Here is a 21,611-nt window from a genome sequence, read left to right as displayed (position 1 = left end):
CTCTTCACAGGCATCTACATTATTTGATTTAGAAGAGCAATATGAACCATAGAGCTGCTCTTTCATGAATGCTTTGAATGCCCAATTACTAGTTGACGAATGAGAATAAAATGTCACATTATTATCAAATACTTTTTATTTCCTTAGCAATTAGTTGACAAACAGAGATAGGGAAATTTGACCTCTTGAGTGAGGAAACTATAATTATGGGACTGTCCATCTAACACGAGATGCTTTATAATGTGTGCTGTATTCTAGTTTTTCTTTGGCTTTTAATGTGCCAAGTTGATTCCCTTTTGTCTGCTGGAGAATGGTCTAATATTCTCGTTAAGCTGCCTTGAATTCAAGGATTGCAGTTTCAATAAAACTGGCTTAAGAAGGGCAGAGTTGGAGGTAGAGGGGTCTATTTTATAGTGGAGGACAGGGATCAGAATGTAGTGGGCTTCATGAGGATAGCCTGCACCTGCATTACCAGCCAGGGAAATCCTTTGATTTATTTTTTTCTTCACTGGCTTTCTTTGTTGATTTACCTTGGTATTAGTTCAAAGCAGTGTCTATGTGATCTTTCAAGCTTGACTTCCTACTACTAGCAGATACTTTCTGTGCCTATTTCCACTGGTCTTTCTGGTCACTCAGGTACTGTGGGTATAAGAATAAACATGAAGAAGACAGTTTCTACCTAATGTGGTAAGGACTGGCCTTATGAAAAATCTCTCTCTCTCTCTCTCTCTCTCTCTCTCTCTCTCTCTCTCTCTCTCTCTCTCTCTCTTTTTTTTTTTTTTAACTAGAGCTGAGGACTGAACCCAGGGCCTTGCACTTCCTAGGCAAGCACTCTACCGCTGAGATAAATCCCCAACCCCCCATATGAAAATCTCTATCAATAGCCTTTAATATTTGCAAACTGAGGAACCAGTAGGATGGTTTGGGTGATGACATTAAAGGCAGTTGGCGTGATTTTATTTTGGAATGAGATTTCCAAGGAGGGCTCTGAGCAGGGGTTCTACTTGCAACTATGGTAGGAAACTGAGTTTAGAAAGAAAAAAAAAAACATTGTTAGATTTTCTTTTTAGGTAGGTACTTGGAAGTAATATTTTATGTGGCTTTAGGACCTGTAATGTTTGGTTTGATCCATTATGCCTAGTGACTCTTGATATGGCTGTTGTCAACAACTCTTTCTTTAGTGACCTGTAGAATACTGGTAGAGTGTAGCTGCTCCTCAAGTTCGTGTGTTATATCATTGCTTTTCTTGTGTCTGTGGTTTTATTTTCTGTGGTTTCTGTTATCTACAGTTATTTGCAATCTCAAATACTAGTGTTTGTCACTTTCAAGAGAAAGAGACCACGGTTGTATGACTTTGTATATAGTATGTGGATATAGCTGTTCTACTGATCTATTCATCTCTTAGTGTGCCTAATTTTTAAGTTAAACTTAAAAAATGTATTTATTCATGTGTTCATTTATTCATTTATCTATCTTTGTTTGTCTGTGTGTGTGTGTGTGTGTGTGTGTGTGTGTGTGTGTGTGAGTGTGTGAGTGTGTGAGTGTGTACTATATGTGCAGGTGCCTATGGAAGCCAGAAGAGAGCATTGGATCTCCTGGAGCCAGAGTTACAGGAGGTTGTGAGTGCTGGGAACCAAGCTTAGGTCCTCTACATGAGCAGCAAGTGTTCTCAATTACTGAACCATCACTCTAGTCCCTAGTTAAGTTTTTTTATAAATAATTGTACACATGGTCAGGGCGTACATTTATAAAGTTCAGTACTCTGCAGTTTTAGGCAGATCTTCCCACCTCATTGGTGGTCTTAGACCATTTCTTTTATGAATAAAAAATGAATACTGTATTGAAAATGGAACTGAGTTCAAGGGGTAGATGAGAGCATGGGTAGGTCTAAGTTAACATTTGTTGACCTGTGTACACATAGAGAGCATGTTTATATACACATAGATATACATGAGTTCATGTGCTTGGTTGTAGATTTTTTTCTTTTTTCTAGGCCCGTTAGAGATGATGTAGATAGTACAAAATGAGGCAATGATACTAAGTTGCCCCAAGGTAATACAGGTAGTAAGTAATGGATGGGTAATTGGATTCTAGGTTTATTTCATGTCTTCCAAGAAGATAATGGCTCAGTATTATTTCTGGAATGTTTGGCTCTAGGTTGGAACAAGATTTTGTCTCAGTTGCTTTGGTGGAAAGTGCATGTTGTTTTTCAGGTGCCAGTGTTAGTGATGTGAGAGACCATGTGAGTTAGCTTTAGCTTACTTATTGTTATTATCATTCTTATTTTAAAATGGGATTAATGGGACCCACTCTAGAGGCTTAAAGAAGGAAACAGTGTAGTCTTTTACCACATCTTCGGTTTTTGTAGTGTAAATTAGCTCAGGTAATTGCAAAGAGGAGACTTGTCAGAAGAATTCAGTTGAATTGGCTTGTGAGTTTTGCTTGCCTGAAATCATGCTCCCTGAAGTCAAAGCAGACCAACAGTGTTCTTCCTGGCCATATGTTTAAGCAGGTTTTCAGTTTTCATAAGTTTTGCCTTCTCTTAAATGGTCTTTACTAAAAGAGGTTCTGACTATGAGGATTGGAATAGAAGAGGCATCAGTAGAGTCAAGGCTCCCAAACTGTTGGCAGCTTTCTTTATGAATAATTTTAAAGTAGTGTGGATTTTTTTTTCAATTTTCAGAAAAACTAATATATAATTTTTTTTTTTTTTTTGAGCTGAGGATCGAACCCAGGGCCTTGCACTTGCTAGGCAAGCGCTCTGCCACTGAGCTAAATCCCCAACCCCATAATATTTTTATTTACATAGTTTGAAAAGATTTTATTTGTTTTTCTTTTATGAGTATTTGGTTGCATGTATATGAACTATGTGTGTGCCTGGTGCCAGAAGAGGTTGTTGAGCTCCCTGGAACTGGAGTTAGGGATGATTGTGAGCTGCCAGTGGGTGCTGGGTGCTCTGCTTATGCTGAGCCAGCTCTCCAGCCCCATAATAAGACTATTTTGAAGTTGTTTTCACCTTTAACTTCTTGATCTTTTTTGTTTTTCTGGAAAGTTGCTTAGTCTTTTGGGGAAACAGGCAAAGAGGATGTTAATTGGAGTGTGCTTTTGTTGAACAATGAAATTCTATGGTCTGTGAATGTAGATGACTGTTACATCCCTTCTGTTAATTTCATAGAATATGGTAACTGGCCCAAGCCAGTTTACATTCCATCTTAAGACCAAGACTTCAACTCCAAACCCACAACATATGCCTTTCTTATGTTCAGTTTTCTTATTAATTATATGGAGTTACCTTTACCTGCCTATTTTATTATTTTTGAGAATTTAATTGTATAAGAAATTTAATGGCATGAAGTGTTCAGAGTGCTTTAAGAAATATGTAGTAAAGGAACTGTAGGACATTACAGAAATATTGTAGTCTGCTTTATGTAGTAAATATTCTGAAACATCAATATTGCAAATTAGCCACTGTAGTGAAATGACAGAAAACTTTTTTTTTTTTTTTTTTTTTTTTTTTTGGAGCTGAGGATCGAACCCAGGGCCTAGCACTTGCTAGGCAAGTGCTCTACCACTGAGCTAAATCCCCAACCCCGACAGAAAACTTCTTTTGGAGAAATGTTGTCAACTTTGTAACATGAGTTAACAACTCTTACTTTATTTGTAAGATAGTATTAAAACTTACTTTAAAAGTCTGTATCAGCTTAAAAACTTTGTTACCTGTAATAGTATCTTATTGTTTCCTCAAACTTGAATGGTATATGATATTAAGCCATTTTAAAAATCCTGTAATATAAAATATTAAAAACTTAGACTGAAATTATTATGTATTTTACTTCACCAACTTGGCTATTTTTCGTGTGGTATTTTAATATTATGTCTTCTTTCTCCTCTTCCTCCTTTTTCAGAAGCTACTAGGCCTTTTATTTTTAACCATATTTTTTCCTTTTCATAATTTTATTTGAAAACAAACTTACATGATTTTTTTCCTTTATAGGCTGCTAAATCCAGTAAATGGAACACCCATACTTAGGAATTTTATATGAACCTCACTCTACTGTTAACCTGCTTATATTTTAGACTTGTTAATTGTCTTAGGTGTTTTGTGGAGTTGCACAATTGAGGCATGAGTACCGTGAGCATAGGGCCTTGAAAAAAGATGAACATATAGTACCCTGTACTCTTATGTAATTGTCATTAAATTTCTGGTTCAGAAAAAACAGTGTTGTCCTTGAAACTTAACATACTTGTGTCCAAATCTAATGAGAAATAATAGTAACTACTGAACAGCTACTGTGTATCATGCAGCCTGCTGGCTGCTCCACACAGCACTTTTAACCCTCAATTCTGTGAAGTACATTCTGTTTAACTGCTAGAGGTTCAGCAGACTGCTCTTTACTACACTGTCTTTGCTAGACTTGGAAGCATGTCCCACTTTGTTTTTCGAGAGGAGTATCTCATTTGTGACACAGGCTAGTCTAGAACTCTCTAGCCCATTGGTTCTCAACCTTCGTAATGCTGTGATCCTTTAATACACTTCCTCATGTTGTGGTGACCCCCAACCATAAATTGTTTTGTTACTACTACATAATTGTAATTTTGCTACTGTTATGAATTGTAATGTAAATATCTGATATGCAGTTGTTTGACTCCCCCAAAGGGGTTGTGACCCACAGGTTGAGAATCACTGCTCTAGCCCAAGTGTCTTCAAATTTGTAATGATACCCCTGCGGCTGTCTCTTGAGTGCTGAGATTACATGCATGTGCCAAAACTCCTGATGTGTTTCCATGTTAGTACTCTACATTCATAGAAGCCCAGAGATCTAAAGGCAAGCAGATTCTCTTTTTCTACCCTGCCCTACCTATTGCCCACCCCTTGCCACTGGAATGAGTGAAGTGTCATGGAGGGTCATTTTGAGATTTGTTTTTTCTATAGAAAGATTATTTGACCCTCCCCCACCTTTTGTTTAAATTAAGATGAAAACTCAAATATACCCAAGAAAAAGAATGAGAGAACAATAAGTAGTTTGTGGGCAGGGTCAAGATTAATTTGACTTTTGGAAGGATTCTTTGGTTTTCTTTTAAAATTTAGTTTTTAATTGACGGTAGGTAGGTAGGTGGACAGACTGATGCCATGTGATATTTCAGTAAGTGTGTGCATTGTAGAATGATTGGATCAGGGAGATTGACATTAATCACCTCAGATCATTTTGTTCTTGGCCAGAGCTTGTGTAGTCTTGTCTTAGGTGTTTTGAACTATGTTGTTACTGTCTGTAGTCATCTGTCAGTAGGTCCTTCTTGCTTATTTCTTCCATCCCACTGAAACTTCATTCTTTTTCTTAGTCATTCCCTCCCTAGTTTCTGGGAACTCTCATCCTACTCTCTACTAATGGGATTTTTAACTTTATTTTAGATACCATGAAAGTGAAATTGTATTTGTCCCACAATGCCTGGCATATATCACATGATATAGTGACCTCAAGTTTCACCCATGTTATGTGTCAAAATCCCTCCACCATTTTAAACAAAGACTTAATAGTATTTCATTGTGTGTGTGATACCAGGGAAATTGGGGTACCTTCTTGAGGTTCTTAGTCTCATTATTAAAAGAATTTAAGAATGGATGCAAACAGAAGCTCAAGGAAAAATTTATTAAGAGTTTAAAAGGAAAACACTCAGGGCAGGGCAGCTGTGAATCTCTGCAGTTACTTGGAGGAGGAGAATGAAGGAGAGATGGGAAAAAAATTCTGTGTCATTTAAGCCAGAATGGAGGTCAGATACATGAACAGAAGGAGCTACAGGGCATTAGAGTGTATTTAGGTTTTGGTCAGCATCCAAAAGAAAGAGACAGAAAAAAAGGAAAAGTAATGCCTTTCTGACTCAGGGTTCAAAAGGTGGGCAAACCTTCATAGTGACTCCTAAGGACTGTACTGGTGAGGTAGGGATTTTGGGAAGGAAAACTACAGTATCTCATTAAATAAAATAATTACTCTCCAACATGGCTTAAGGTGAGCTTACCTTCCTGGGGTGATATCTTGCCCAGGTGATTTGATTGGCTGGGTCCAACTGGAATGTTAGATCTCTGCCCAGGGCAGAGATTCTATTCTCTTGAGCAGTTTTCCTTAAATTTCTAGCATAAAAAGGCCGTGTTTTAAGATCCATTTATCCCTCAGTGGGCACTTCAGTTGTTTCAGCACCTTGATTATTGTGAACAATGCTGCAGTGAATATGGGAGTGCAGGCAATGTGATTTCACTTTCATGGCCTCTCTTCGATGTGCTGGTCTCACACTTGTGAAGACCTTCTTGCCTCAGCCTTCCAAATACTGGGATTGCAAGTATGCACTACCATGCCTGGCTGCAGACATCTTTTGAATATTCGTTTGACTATATACCCCAAAGTGGGATTACTAGATCATATGGTAGCTCCTTTATTTTTCTGAGGAACGTTTGTGTTGTTTTCTAAATGGCTGCCCTAATTTGTAGTTCATCAACAGCTTGCCAGGGTTCTCCTCCCCTTTTATCTTTAAGTTTGAATTTGTGTGCACTGGGGAATGGTGAGGGTGCTTAGCCATATAAAGTACTTTCAAGGTAGAGCAGACCCCCTTCTCCCACCACCGTGCTTGTGGAATCAGAGCTTTCTTTTATCATTTTGTTGCCACATGTGTGTATGGAAAATCAGTTGCATTGTAAAAATTCTTACTTCCTGGAAACCAGAAATCCATTCAAGTGTCCCTATCCTGATACTTCCTTTTTGTTGTTTCTAAATGCAGAGCTGTCCCTGGAGCATTCCAGGCATTTGTGTAGCTAGGATTCCTTTTTCACATTTCTGTTTGCTGCATTTCCTCCTGTCTTATTTTATTTCTTTGTCCTGATTAGTTCACGGAGTATAATAGCAGGGACATTTGCGCTTTTTTCTCCTGTAAAGCAGTTATTCTAGAGGGAGAGTGAGCCAGTGATAGGAGCTGTTTATATCCTAAGCAGTTGATTTGTAATTAATGTTGCCTGGGCTCTTGAATGTTGGCAGAATTGGTAACAGCTTGCAGTATTTTTATTTTTTTAAATTTTCTTTTCTTTTTGGTATTTTGACAATGTCATTCATATATCGTGAAAAACTACCTCAGACTTAAAGGTTAAGTGTGCTAAAACATGGGTGGACAAGGAAGGAAGGAGACCCGGTGCTGCCTAGAAACCTTGATCTTTTGCCAAAATATTTAAACAATTTAGTGTTTTCGTTTCCTAGCTCCAAGCTGCTTCTCAAATCCCTGGCTAATTAATCCAGTTACTGCTTTGTAGACTTACTATATGCAGCGCTTTGGATTGCTGCTCTGTCACTGAGGAGTCCGTTTTGTTTTACCAAGTAAACCCAAGCAAGCAAACCTAAGCTCCTTTGGGTGCAGTGCTGCCCAGAGAGCTTGTGGATGCATGCAACTTGGGGTCTTTAAAAGCCTTCATATATGTGACTGTATGTACACATGCGCATATTCTTTGCAATTTATAATTTTTATGTTCAGAATTTAGAGATTAAAGAAATGATGAGAAATGAAAAATACAAAGAGCAAAATATTTTGCATGGAACCAAAAGATCTAATCCACAGACTAAAATGGCCCATCCCCTACGTACTGTATGAACTGTGCAAATTCCTTTAAGCCTTGCCATCTCCATGCCTTGATTTCCATATCTGTGAAATGGAGAAAGTCCTATCACATTGTTTGTGTGGATGAAGAGAAAATTTAAACACATACGTGCTCAGTGCAGGCTGAAACTTAGCAATACCTTGTGATTCTGTGGAGATGCGCATGTGTTAAATACACTGGTTTCTTGCTAAATTTTGGAGTAGATAATGCCTTTATTCTATTTTTTTTTTCTTGGCAAAGGAACTTTAAATATCTCAGTTTGTATAAACGGTATAAAAATCAAGTGCTGATTCTTTAATAGTATTGATAAAACACAAATAGGGGCCGGGCAGTGGTGGTGCATGCCTTTAATCCCAGCCAGCACTCGGGAGGCAGAGGCAGGCGGAGCTCTGTGTAGCACGAATCTTAAAAGGTCTTATTAATAAAAACAAACCTGGGCCCAGGTATTGGGGTGAATGCTGGAAGATCAGAGAGACAGAACAAGCCACAGCCACCTCGTCTTGCCAGTTCCTCAGCTGATCCTGTTTCCTCAGACTAGAAGCCTCTGAGTCCTCATCCAGAATGAATCTCACCTGAACTGCTGTTAGAAGCCTAAAAGCTTAACTAGACTCTAGTTCCTGGTTTTCACGCCTTACATACCTTACTGCTTTCTGCCATCACTTCCTGGGATTAAAGGCTCTTGTTACCACTCCTGGCTGTTTCCAGTGTGGCTTTGAACTCACAGAGATCCAGACTACAGAGATCCAGACGGATCTCTGCCTCTGGAATGCTAGGATTAAAGGTGTGTGTGCCATCATTTTCTGGCCTCTATATCTAGTGGCTGTTCTATTCTCTGACCCCAGATAAGTTTATTGGGGTGCACAATATATCAACCACATCTCTGTGAGTTCAAGGCCAACCTGGGCTACAGAGTGAGTTCCAGGAAAGGCACAAAGCTACACAGAGAAACCTTGTCTTGAAAAAAAAAAACAAAAAAAAAAAACCCACAAATAGGTATATGTATATACGGCTTGAGTATTGGTTTTAGAACCATGGATGTGAGTTATTAATACAAATTATCTTTTTTAAAACTGAAGGGTAAATTTCTTATTACATTTATTTATAGTTCTGTGTGTATGTATGTGAGCATGTGTGTGTCATTGACATGTGGAGGTCAGGGGACAAATTGTGAGTCGGTTCTCTATACCATGTACGTCTAATTGAAGCTCCCAGCCTTGGTGTTAGGTGCTTTTTATCCTTTGAGCCAACTCATGGACACTAATTTGCTTAAACTTGTTTTGTTTTTTTTTTCCCTTTAGTTTAAATAGTTAAATTACAGGGAGGCAATCTCAGAATATTCACTGCTAGTGAAACTGATGATACTCTCTGCTAACTCTTTTCTGAAAACCGTCTATTATTGTCATACGTAGTGGGGCATGAGCTGGAGAATACTGAAGCAGCCTGAAGATTCTTTTTAGAGACTTCTACTCTGGTGAAGCCAGGATTCTTGACTTTGCCACAGAAAGGAATTGCAGGAGGAGTCAGTATGAAGCAGAGTTGTAGTTTATTAAGATGAGGTTATAGGGACTGTTGAGATAACTCAGCCAGTAAAATGCTTGCTATGAAAGCCGAATGACCTGAGTTCCGTTCTCAGTACCCACAGTGGAAGGAGATAACTGACTCCTGAAGTATGTGTGTCTGACCACCACATGTGTGCTGTAGCATACATATCATACATATCAGACACACACATATATGTAATAATAAATACATTTTTAACAAAAACAGAAAGAAATTTGTAATGTGTAGTTAAGCACAGAGGTTAATAGAAAGAGAGGTTTTCAGAGAAAGTAAGTGTGGGCTTCCCAAGGGCAAATCATCTTGTCTTAGCCGTAGCCATATGAAGTTACACCTCAGAAGTTTATTGAGGAATCTCCTCACCCTGTTTTCTCCTTCTTTCTCTCTAAATGAGGCTATAGAATGGTTTTAGAGGTGCTCTGCATAGGATTTTAATTTGATAAAACAAGGGTCACAAAGACTGCACAAGGGGTTTAAGACATGTCTTTATTTAAATGGTGTTTCTTGTGAGAGGTCTAGAAAATTGTAAGTATGCAGCTGGGAAGGGAGAAGAGGCAAGTATGCTTAGGCCTACAGGCAGGGTTCATTGCTATCTTAATGTTTCTTACTTGAAACAGCCCCCCATAAAAGGATTATTATCTCTATGGGCAGTCATCAAGCAAATGGTGTTAATTATGCTTGAATTCTTGATTCAGCTGGTGAGAGGCTTCAACCAGACTTGGGATGAGGGGTTTCTTTCCCTCCCCCAGAATTTTCCCTGGCCTTCTGTCTTGCTTCATTATGAGTTTGTTTACTTATTTTAAGATGGGGTCTCATTGTATAGCCCTAACTGGCCTCAAACTCATAGAGATCCACCTGCCTCTGACTCCTGAGTGCTGAATCATTAAAGATGTATGTCACCATGCTTGGCTTATGTCATTATGATTTTTAAACATAGAATGTGTCTTGCTGATTAGGAATTACCAGGTTCATTCTTTGTAAAAGGGAATTTTTACCACCAGCTCTATTCCAAAGGAATTGGTGTAGAAGAAAATTGGCTACTAAAACATGTAACATTCTTCTTTAAAAAAAAAAAAAAAAATTTTTTTTTGGAGTCAGGTTCCTGGCTATCCCAGACCTCGATTTGTAGACCTGGATGCCTTGAACTGACAGAAGCCTGCCTCTGCCTCCCATTTGCTGAAATTAAAGTTGTATGCCACCATGTCCAACCTTTTTAAAAAAAATTTTAAGTACACTAATCACTTTTTGTTTATGAAATACATATAACTATTTCTATAAAATAAAGCACAGGAACAAGCAGACAGGCAAATAAAGATATCACTTAACCTAATGATATCATAAACTTATAATATTAGTGGATTCCCATCCAGGCCAAGAAACAGAATACTGCTAAGCACTGTACACACCTTCTTTTGTGTCTTCCTTTTCAGTAGCTCCTAAGTCCTCCCTAAAAACAACTGGTCTTTGTTTTCAGAGTCCAGCTTACTGAGCATGTTACCAAAAAGGATTCTATGGTCAGAAGGACCAACACCCACATTCTCATCAGACTCCTCAGGTTCTTTTTTTGCTTTCACTTTCTTTCCCTCAGCTGCTGCAGCATCATGGAGCAGGCAGGACATTTTCTAGGGCAGATCGACTAGTTTCTACGTTGCAGATGAGGCTCCCAGTCTTGACTTTGCAAACAAACCAGGCTCAAAATGTTCAGCATTGACACCAGCTGATTTTTATCCTCTGTGATGGTCACCACATCATCATACAAGATGAGGGGTGGGATAGATGACAGGGGAGCCGTGGTGTGGACTGTATTGGCACTGTGCTAGAAAAGGTGAGGGCCTCACTCCAACATGGGTCTTGGCTTTACCAGAAAGAGAATGCACCTTGGAGAGAGCTGAGTAAAGGGTGTGTTATCTTGGCTTCAGTGACATCTATTATTCTTGCCTGTTTCTGAACATACATAAATGGAATTATATAGTTTTGTAAATTAAGTCACGAGTATCTTTTTTTTAGTTTCTGTTGTTCAACATTATATTATTATGAGATCATCTGTATGTGTACCTGTGGCTTATTCATCTTCAGTGTATGCAATTATGTGACTGTACCACAGTTGATCTAAAGAGAGCTTTTTATGAATATTTCTGGAGAATGTGTGTGTCTTTGAGCTACGTATGTTCATATGAGTGAAATTACTGAGTCCTAGCATACATGTATATTTAACTTAAGCATAGATTGCCAAGCTGTTTTCCATTGTGGTTGGACCAGTTTGCATTCCCATCTGCTGTGTGTGAATGCCTCTTGTTCCATGTCCTCACTAGTACTCTATTAAAAGTCTTCTCAGGCCTGGGTGTATCCACCTCAGTGGTAGAGGCATGAGGCCTTAGGTTTGATTCCCAGCACTCTAAAACAAAGTCTTTTCATTTTTCTTTCTGTCTTTTTGGTGATTATGCATGGTTTTCATTTTGTTTTTAATTGCATTTTGTGGTCACTAATGAAGTCGACATCTTTTTTTATGTTTTTTGTTTTTTTTTTTGAGACAGAGTATGCAGTTTTGGTGCCTGTCCTGAATCTCGCTCTGTAGACCAGGCTGGCCTCAAACTCACAGAGATCTGCCTGGCTCTGCCTCCCGAGAGTGTGCACCACCACCGCCCGGCTGAAGTTGATATCTTTAAATGTACTTATTGATTATATATGCCACACATATAATGCCGTATATCTCAAAACTTTTATATCTCTGAAATTTTGTATCCTTTGACCAAGAATAATGTCTTTCCCCTCTGGTAACTGCCATTCTACTCTATATGCAAGTTCAAGTTCAACTTTTTTTTTTTTGACCAGAAGTTGAACTCAGGGCCTTACACACTGAAAGCAAGTGCTCTACTCCAGCCTAAGTTCAACTTTAAAAATATCCATAAATGAGTCCATGTGGTTCCAGTTTCTGTGCCTGGCTTATCTCCTCTGGCACAGTGTGCTCTAGGTTCATCCATATTGAGTCAGATGTCAGAATTTTCTCCTCCTCCATTTTTAAACCTAGAAACTTTTATTTCTTTCCCTCCCTTCCTCTCTTCTGGGTGTATGCATGTTCATGATGAGACTGAAGGTCAACCTTGAGTGGCATTTCTTAGGATCTGCCTACTTGTGTGTTTTGTTATTGTTTCTTCTTTTTGAGACAGGTTCTCACTGGGACCTTGGGACTCACTGTAGAGCCATTGCATTTCTTTCTTTCTGTTGGATATTATTCTATATGGTTCATCTCAGTCTCAACTGGCACCTTTAAATATAACTACTGTCTTAGTTAAATAGTAGTCACTTTCTTGTGTTTATCATCTTCCCATTTAAATGCCTCCCTAGACAGTATAGTGCAGTTGTTCTCATTTAAATGTTAAGTATCTTTAAAATTTCTTTTGATTTGGAAGCTTACCTATCTCCTTTTTCATGTTAAAATTGAGTCAAATGAGGGTCTCTTTAGTGAGGTAAATATAGAAGAAGGTGGGAGGAGGTGAAAGGGGATAGCAGTATACAAGAGATCTGATGGGGAAATGGGGAATCTGGGGCTCCCTAGGGATGGGGATGAGGTAAATACAAAAGAAGGAAAGAAAAGGGCAAAATAACACTAAGTTTATTTGAAAAAGCCATAAAGAATCATACTATTGACTATTTACTTTAAAAACCCTATAATACATATAAACTATATATATGTGTATAGTTTGTATCTATCTATCTATCTATCTATCTATCTATCTATCTATCTATCTATCTATCTATAGTTTGTATATCTATCTATCTATCTATCTATCTATCTATCTATCTATCTACCTACGTACCTACCTACCTACTTACTTACCTAACTACCTATCTATGTGTCTGTCTGTCTGCCTATTATCTAGTTTTATGAACTTTTCTCATCTGGTGCTCTCTCCTAGAGCCAAGGACCACCTAATAACAACTGTAATACCCAATTTGAGAAGTCCTCTTTTGAATTGTTTGCCGAATTGTCAAAAAGACTCCCAAAATATAAAATATTGCTGTTGCCTTTGGTTGACCCTCAGAGGGGGACTGTCAGTCCCCATTTCTGAAGACACCATGTACTTCAGAAATAGGGCCTAGAGACCCTTGAGCTACAGCTGGCCTGAATGCCCCCTCCTTGAGGACTAGCTTTCATGATACCAGAAGGCATAATGCAGGCTTCCTAAGGAGGGAAACAACCAACAGTCCCACCCAGCTATAATGCTATTAATTACATCAACAAACAGCAGGTCATGATAACCCTAAGATTGCAGTAGTAGTGTATATACTTGGTATACCAACAGCTCTCTAATTGAACTTAAAACACCTTAAACAAGATGGAGAGTATGCCTGGTACTGGAAACCTAGCTAACTACTCAGTGTTAGTAAAGCCATGGTTATTGGAGGAGAATCTACAACCACTAATTAACTAACCCTGCATAATCTCTTAATAATAATCTGTAAACATTTGTCCTTATACCTACAGATAAATGTAACCTTTACTCCTCATCAAGGGAACTTCTCTTTGCAACAGATGGAGACCACTACAGAAAACCACAACCAATCAAAATATGGAGTTGTGGAGCCCAGTACAAATCTACACATCTATATAACACTTTCACACCTAAGTCTCAGAGAACATTATGGAAGAGGGAGCAGAAAGATGAACAAGGATGACATCAATAGACATGACAAAGTGGACAGGGTAAAAAAAAAATAAGGCTTCAACCTACATAAGGAATTATAGGCAACTGAGGAAAGCTGGGAGCAGGAGAGGTGGTCTCCCCCAGGGAAGTCATCCATTTTTGTTATGATGGACTGTACTTCCAGAAACCATGAGCCAAAATAAACCCTTCCTCCCTGAAGCTGCTGTTTTCTCTGTCCCATGAATGAGAAAAGTGACACCAACACACACAGCAAGGATCATCTCTTCAGATTCTTGACCTCTCAGGGTTGCCCTTTTTGCTCCCAGGTTTATACAGGGTCCCTTTTGAAGTTTGTCTGGTGTCAAAACACTTTATTAAGAGGCTTGGGGAACGGTTGAAGAGATCCACACTGTCTGCTGTGCTTCAAAGAGCAGATCTGAGAGGTCTACCAGTTGCTAAGTGGAACTAATTCCTTTAAGGAAGAGAAATTTAGTTTTTGTGGCTTGTCCTAGAAGGAAGAAAGGAGAGTGGAAGAGAAAGGAAGATGGGTGCAGGTCAAAGAAGAACTTGTTTTTTTTTTTTTTTTCTAAGCCCAAATTTACCCCCCAACCCCTCCCCCTCCTCTTGTATTAAGGAAAGCTATTTTAGGTTTGTATCTGATGCCACTAAATTGAACTCCTTTGGGGTGTTTTTAGCGTCTGTGAGACCCTTTAGTTTTTAGTTACCTTGTTTTGTTCTTGTTTGCTAGGTTATCTTTTATTTCATACCAATTATTATATATACAAAAGTTTAAATATATTTTAAGGCATAAGGTGGTAATATCCCTCTCTAGGGAGGATTTGCTTTTGGCTTTCAGGCTGTTTGTTATACTAATAATCTCCATCTCCTCCCTCCCCATCCCACCCATCTCCCTCCCATCCCCCTATCTCCCCTCTACCTCCCCCTTCCATTCTCTCTTCCTCTCTCCCTCCCTCCTCCTCCCTTCCTCTATTCCTCTCTTCCTCCTCTCCTCCCTCCCTGCCTTCCTTCTCATGGATTTATAAATAGGTTGTCTCTGAGGTTTATGTGTTTCCATTTCACCTCTCTCATGGAGTGTTATTACTTGGGGCCCCAGTCTGCAACTTGGAGTAATCTCTGGGACCTCCTCTATTTTGGTTCTACAAAATATTATAGTTTTGTCCTTTTCACCTTGTGATTTGAAACCTGATCATCATTTGGCCTGTTGGTTGCCCTTCTGTATCACCCCAGATCCTTGGGAAAAAACATGACATCAAATGCCAGGATCAAAATTCCTCTTTGGAAGATTCTTTTCTGGCTTTATAGAATTCCATACTTGAATTCTTTGTTATTCTTGAATATTTTTTTTCTTTATTCATCTGTTCTATTTTTAGAAATGTAAATACCATTATAAATCCTGGTTTTCTTCACTGGGAATAGAAATCTAGCTAGACTTAACACTCATTCTGTGAGAAAGATAATATTATCCCAACCCCTTTGTGAGGAAACTAATGCCTAATAAGTTAATCAGATTGCCCAAAGGTCACAAGAAAATCTATTTTCTTAGGCACCAACTGACCCTGTTCTGAGCCTTCTCTTTCAGAGTTTGGGCTGGGAGATAATAGGTATCCTTTCGTTATATGGCAGGTACACAGTGAATATAAGCATAATAGAGTCCAAAGAAGGTATCATATGAGTGTATCTGTGTAAGGCTTTTGAAAACCCATACACACACACACACACACACACACACACACACACACACACACATAAAATTGTGTGTGAATTCTTTTATAATAATTTGTTGAGTCATGTTGAGCTCTTTTTTTTCTTTTTTCTTTTTTTTGAATTTCAAGACAGGGTTTCTCTGTGTAACTACCCTGGCTGTTCTAGAACTCTGTCTGTAGACCAGGTTGGCCTCGAACTCACAGAAATACCCCTGCCTCTGCCTCCTGAGTGCTGAGGTTAAAGACACACTCAGTTTGAGCTCTTTTTTTTTTTTTTTTTTGGTTTTTCGAGACAGGGTTTCTCTGTGTAGCTTTGCACCTTTCCTGGAACTCACTCTGTAGACCAGGCTGGCCTCAAACTCACAGAGATCCACCTGGCTCTGCCTCCCAAGTGCTGGGATTAAAGGTGTGTGCCACCACCGCCTGGTGTGAGCTCTTTTTTTAAAGTGGAAAATATTTCTCTTTCTTTCAACTTTTTCTTTTGAGATAGTATCTCTGTATACTTACCTGTGTTGGTACTCATTGTGTAGCTCAGATGGCTTTGAACTCATGGCAGTTTTCCTGCCTCAGTTTCCTGTGTGCTGTGTCCAAGCCTTTCCCCTAGTATTTGCCATGCATTATAAGAGTTTAGATTTCTTTTTACAATGTCCGAAAACATTTTCCATTACATTAGAAGATTATTTATTTACTTACACGTGTGTGTGTGTGTGTGTGTGTGTGTGTGTGTGTGTGTGTGAGAGAGAGAGAGAGAGAGAGAGAGAGAGAGAAAGAGAGAGAGAGAGAGAGACAGAGAGAGAGAGAGAGAGAAGAGAGTGTAATGTGAATAGGCATGTGTGTAGAAATGGGGCTAGGTTTCTTTCCTTTTATCATGTGGATATGTGGGTCCTGGAGATCAAATTCAGGTTGTCAGGCTTAGTAGCAGCAAGCACCTGTGTCCGTTGAGCCATCTGAGCAGACCAAGAGTTGGACATCTTTATGCACCTATATATTTATGTATAATTTTTAATCCATGCTATATGATTGATTGATCATTGTTGCTAGATTTTAAAATTGTCTCCCAGCTTTTAGTCATGAAATCATTTCTATAGTTACACTTTTCTACTGTGCAGCCTGTTTGTGCACTGCTTTTGGAACAACATCAATTTGAGAGAGGAGTTTTTAAATTTTAATTTTTATGATGCTAAGGACCAAACTCAAGGCCCTGTACATGTCAGGCAAACTCCGTCCTACTGCGCTATAGCCCCAATGTTTGACTCAGCTGGTTGAGTCAGTCAATCAATCAGTCAAATTGATCTCTCTCCACTTCCTCCCTCCCTCCCTCCTTTTTATTGGTGATAGTGCTGGGATTTGAATATCCCAGGGACTCCTGGGTGGTAAGCAAGCACTCTGTCACTATACTACCTCCTAGCCTAAGCCCTTGAATTCTCAAATATCTTTTGATATGTTTCCAGCAAAGACAGTGTAGTTGAGCCTCATAGCTGATAGTAGTGAAATGCTTGTGTTAAAGTTGTAGGATTCTGGGGATGTGGCAGATGGGGCTGAGTGGAGAAGAGGAATGACTGGGTGGGAGCCTAGAGAAGATGGTACTTTGAACCCTATCTGTTAGGCAAAAGGTAAAATGTGCAGGAGAGCTAGTGTTGAGAAGCTTTATGTAGCATAGGCTGTGAGGTGAAGAGTATTTTGATAGTGTAGCTGTGCAGGAAGCTAACGGGAAGGAGGGAGTGCCATGTATGTAGTAGCCAAGAGTCAGGGAGGAAAACATGCAGAGAGGTTTACAAGAACCTTTCTGAGCCAGACATGTGGGAATATGTTTTTTAGAATCTATAGATTATCCTTGACTCTTCAGTGTTAGGTAACTTTCTCTTTTATGCTGCCTTATAAACTAAACAAAAGGGGAAAAAGCTAATCCAGGGGTCTACTCAGGAAATCTCAGTAGTCAATGAAAAACAAGTTTGTTACTTCCTCTAGTATATTTTGGTTTTGTCTGTGCTTAGGGTCAGCCTTGGCCCTCATTCAGGACCTAGGCTAAAGCAGTTCTCATTATGGGAATTGCCTTTCTCATTGCAGGAGAAAGAGACCTGGTATGTTTGTTTGTGCAGTCACATTTCTTTAGCCACTGTCCTCCTAGAGGACACTGAAAGCTCATGCCATCAGACCTCATGTTAATTTGCTGCAGAATTGAGAGAAAAGTTGAGACAGAAATTTTTTTTTTCAGTCCTGTGTCTTTATTAAAGAGGGTTAGAAAGGGATCACACCTGGCAACCAAGGAATGAGGTACCAACCAGGAAAGTGGGATGGGCTCAGGCTCTAGAGATTCAAGGGAAGACTGATGGCCTGGGAGGGCCCAAGGAAACCTTGTCCTGGCAGCAGCTGAGAAAGTGCCCAAGGGAAAGCTTTAGACACTACAGCCACAAGCTGGTTCTGCAGGCTGAGGGGCTGAAGCTGTGGATGCAAGATAGGTTGTGGTGGCCTGGAATCACCCTGAGGCCACCTTGGCTTGCTTACCTAGATCATCCACTGGTCCTGATCCTGTTCGTTGCTTTCCATGTCCACCTGAAGAGGAGGCTTATTGACCTCTCCATCATCAGGTGACTCATTATAGTCATTCATCTCATCCATGTCCTGCATGTCCTCATCATCTTCTGAATCCTCTTCACTGTCCTCATCATCTTCATCATCCTCTTCTTCCTCATCATCATAGTGCTCTGAGACTGGCTTGCCAATAGGTACCAGGTTGTTGTCTTTCTCTGCGATGCTTTGGAGCCAGGCCTGATGCTGCTGCTCCTGCTGCTGCAGCTCTGTCTCCTCCACACAGGGTCGATCCAGATTAAACCACAATGTCTCAGTCACACGAGGGAACAGGGAAGGGAACAAAGTGGACATGGCTCCTGAATTTGAGTCCTGGCTCCATCACTTACTAGCTGTTTGACTTTGGCCAATACACTTAACCTCTTTGGGCCTCAGTTTCCTCATCGCGCCAAGAGCCGGCAGCCGGCAGCGACCCGGAAGCGCTTCCCCAGGCCTGAATGGAAGAACCCCGAGACAGAAAATTTTTATCACCCACATTTTCCTTTCTAGTCAAGACACAGTATTAGATAAAATTAATCATGTTTCTCCTATAGGTAGTTAAAACTGGGAAGCATTTTACAGTAGGTAAGTGTTTTTTGAGGGGGGGGGGTGTTTGCTTGTGTGTTTGTTTTTTTGAGACAGGGTTTCTCTGTGTAATTTTGGTGCCTGTCCTGGATCTTGATCTATAGACCAGGTTGGCCTTGAACTCACAGAGATCTGCTTGGCTCTGATAGGATTAAAGGCGTGTGCCACCGCCATCCAGCAGGGGCTTTGTTTTTTTGAGACAGGATTTCTCTGTTTTATGTAACACTGACTATCCTGGAACTAGTTCTATAGACCAGGCTGTCCTTGAACTCACAGAGATCTGACTGCCTCTGCCTCCTAAATGCTAGGATTAAAGGCGTGCACCACCACTGCCGGGCTAGATAAGTCTTAAGATTGCTGCAATCCAGGCAGCTGTTGCTGTCATTGCTCAGTGAGGGCAAGTCTGTCCTGGTGGTATGATTAGACAGCTTCAGCCACTGATATTTTATGATCATTGATAAGTGACTCTGTGTCTGGAACATCAACTGAAGACTTCTGTTGACAATCTCTAGGAGGCTTAGCCTTTGTCACAGAAAGGCATCTGTAGCTTGGGACAGTCTTGAAGGCAATATCGGAGCTTCTTGATCCTTTCTGTTGCTGTTTCTAAAACTTAAAAAAAAAAAAAATGCATCACTAGTGCCATCAGTGGCAGATTGTGGAACTGTGTGGAAAACCTGGACATTTGGAACGTGAAGAAATTTTAGGAATGCCTTTATTTTTAATGTTTCTATTAGAGTGTATATAAAACCTTTTCTAAATTTTATCAATAAATATTTGTTAAGTTTACACAGCAAGAATTCATTTTGCCTAAATTTAATGACTCATTTGTTGTTGTTTTAACCTTTTTTGGGGGGTACTATATAAACTAAGCAAACATCTTATCCCCCCCCCCCCCCGCCCCGTGTGTGTGTGTGTGTGTGTGTGTGTGTGTGTGTGTGTGTGTGTGTGTGCGCGCGCGCGCGTGCGCGCGCGTGCCTCCAACAGTCCACTGTCACTGGCATCTTAGATTCTATTAACTATGGTCACTTGCTTCTTGTACACTTAAAAATGTGTGAGTGTGGTGGTGTAAACCGGATGCAGAGATAGGCAGATCTCTGAGTTGGAGGCCAGCCTGGTCTATATAGAGAGTTCCAGGACAGCCAGGGCTACATAGTGAGACCCTGTCTCAAAACAAACAAATGCAAATTTTAAAAAAGTTGAGGTATTTATTTGGCAAATGGAGCTCAGGTTTCTTTGTTATACCTTCTTATAATACATACCTGGGATTGCCTTACTAATGTGTTTATTCTTTCTGGTTAGTAATGCTTCTGCTCTTGACTGAAATTTGATTCCAAACAGTAAACTTTTGGATCTTTGTGTGCTGATGTCTGCTTGTATTTATTTATTTGGTGTATGTATGTGCCTGGGTCATGGTATGCATATGGAGGTCAGTGGACAACTCTTCACTAGTTGGAGCTCTTCTGCCACCTGGTGGGATCCAGGGATTGAGCTCAGTTGGTCAGGCCCATGGGCAAGGTCCTCTACCGGCTGGGTTATCTTGCCTGCCCCTTTGTGTTCTTTCTAATTGTTAGCCACATGGAGAAAACCCCTTCTTGAGATGTACTAGTGCCTGAAAATATCAGCTGAGACAGAAACTCATGGAAGAACATTTTGACATTTCCTCCTTGCTTTCAATCTTGTCAGCTCTTAAGCTACCAGTGTATTTCTTAAAACTTTAAATCCATTGTAAAAGAAATATTATGTATCTCATTGCTAATTTTCAAATCTGAAGACTGATTTGACATTAATGAAGTACACTATTTCTTCACAGTGTGTTCACTAACAACTCTTGAGGCTTTGTGCTAGGGACTTCAAAGGTATGTGGAACACTGTTCTGCTTCAGAAGCACTTTCAGTCTGCTGGTGGCCAGCACCTGAGTGTTCAGATGCGATGGATGGTTTCAAGGTTGAGGGCATAAGTTTTGAACTTGAGAAAACATGAGTTTAAATTCTGGCACTTCTTCCATTTAATGTCTTTCTTCTGTGGACTTTTTTTTTTTTTTTTTTTTTTTTTACTGCTGAGCTGTTCTGAGTGCTTAGCACAGTACTTGACACATAGTAAGTACCTTGTCAACCTCTGTAAGTCATCTCACCCCTCCAGGCCTCAGTTTCTTCAGTAGAGTTATTGTAAGAACCCAGCACATGTAGGTATTCAGTAAGTGTGACCCTTTGCTGTATAGGATTTCCTTTTACCATCATGGCAATCCCTGTGCTGACCTCAGTGTTGTGAAGGAGTTTTGATTTTGGTGTCACATAAGTGTGGCCAGATTGCAGTTCTATCTCTGCCATTTATTAGATGTGTGGCATCAGGAACTTCTTGATCCCCTTGCTGAATCTCCCCATAAATACCTGAAACTCAACTAAATTTTACTCCTTCCATAGTCTGTTTGTGTTAATTAACATAACCAGATATCTGACCTTTTGCTCACAGTTTTGGGTGTAATTGGGTAGCTTGTGGCAAGGTAACATATGGTGGGAGTGCATGGTAAGAGAGAAGGAGAAAGGGTCCAGGCCCTTAGGAAGAATGCCCTCTGGGACCTGTGTATTTCACCAAGCTCCTCATCGTAAAGTTCTACCACCTGCCAGTAGTGCCAGCCTGGGGACCAAGACTTACATCATGGGCCCTTGGGGACATTTAAGATCCCAACTATAGCCCAATCTTGTTTCTTGTACCAAACCCTGGGAGCTCCCTCCCCCTGGAACTCATCTTCACATCTGACTCTGCTGTCCTTTCTCAGGTTTGTACTTTCCAGCTCCGTTGCCATTAGTTGTGCTGTTTCTCAGTCACACTGCTGTGGGCATCTTACTTGCCTTAGGTTCCTGCTCACTCAATTTGAGTCCGTTTTCTACAGATCCTCTA

The 21,611-nt window shown here is 40.0% G+C and overlaps 2 protein-coding genes across 7 annotated transcripts in view; one reads left to right on the top strand and one right to left on the bottom strand.

Annotated features, from left to right (window-relative positions):
• Window positions 1-21,611, top strand: part of Dennd1a (DENN domain containing 1A) — a 502,935-nt gene that overhangs the window by 102,539 nt on the left and 378,785 nt on the right. The window lies entirely within an intron of this gene.
• LOC131908988 (anaphase-promoting complex subunit 15-like) lies at window positions 18,051-18,592 on the bottom strand. The gene has a single exon (XM_059260214.1). It carries the CDS (start codon window positions 18,441-18,443, stop codon window positions 18,066-18,068), a length of 378 nt encoding a protein of 125 aa, XP_059116197.1. The 5' UTR covers window positions 18,444-18,592; the 3' UTR covers window positions 18,051-18,065.

The sequence above is a fragment of the Peromyscus eremicus genome, chromosome 4, assembly GCF_949786415.1.
Source record: "Peromyscus eremicus chromosome 4, PerEre_H2_v1, whole genome shotgun sequence".
NCBI classification, from domain to species: Eukaryota; Metazoa; Chordata; class Mammalia; order Rodentia; family Cricetidae; genus Peromyscus; species Peromyscus eremicus.
The sequence above is the reverse complement of the archived record's forward strand: the minus strand, read 5'-3'. Positions and strand labels throughout refer to the sequence as shown.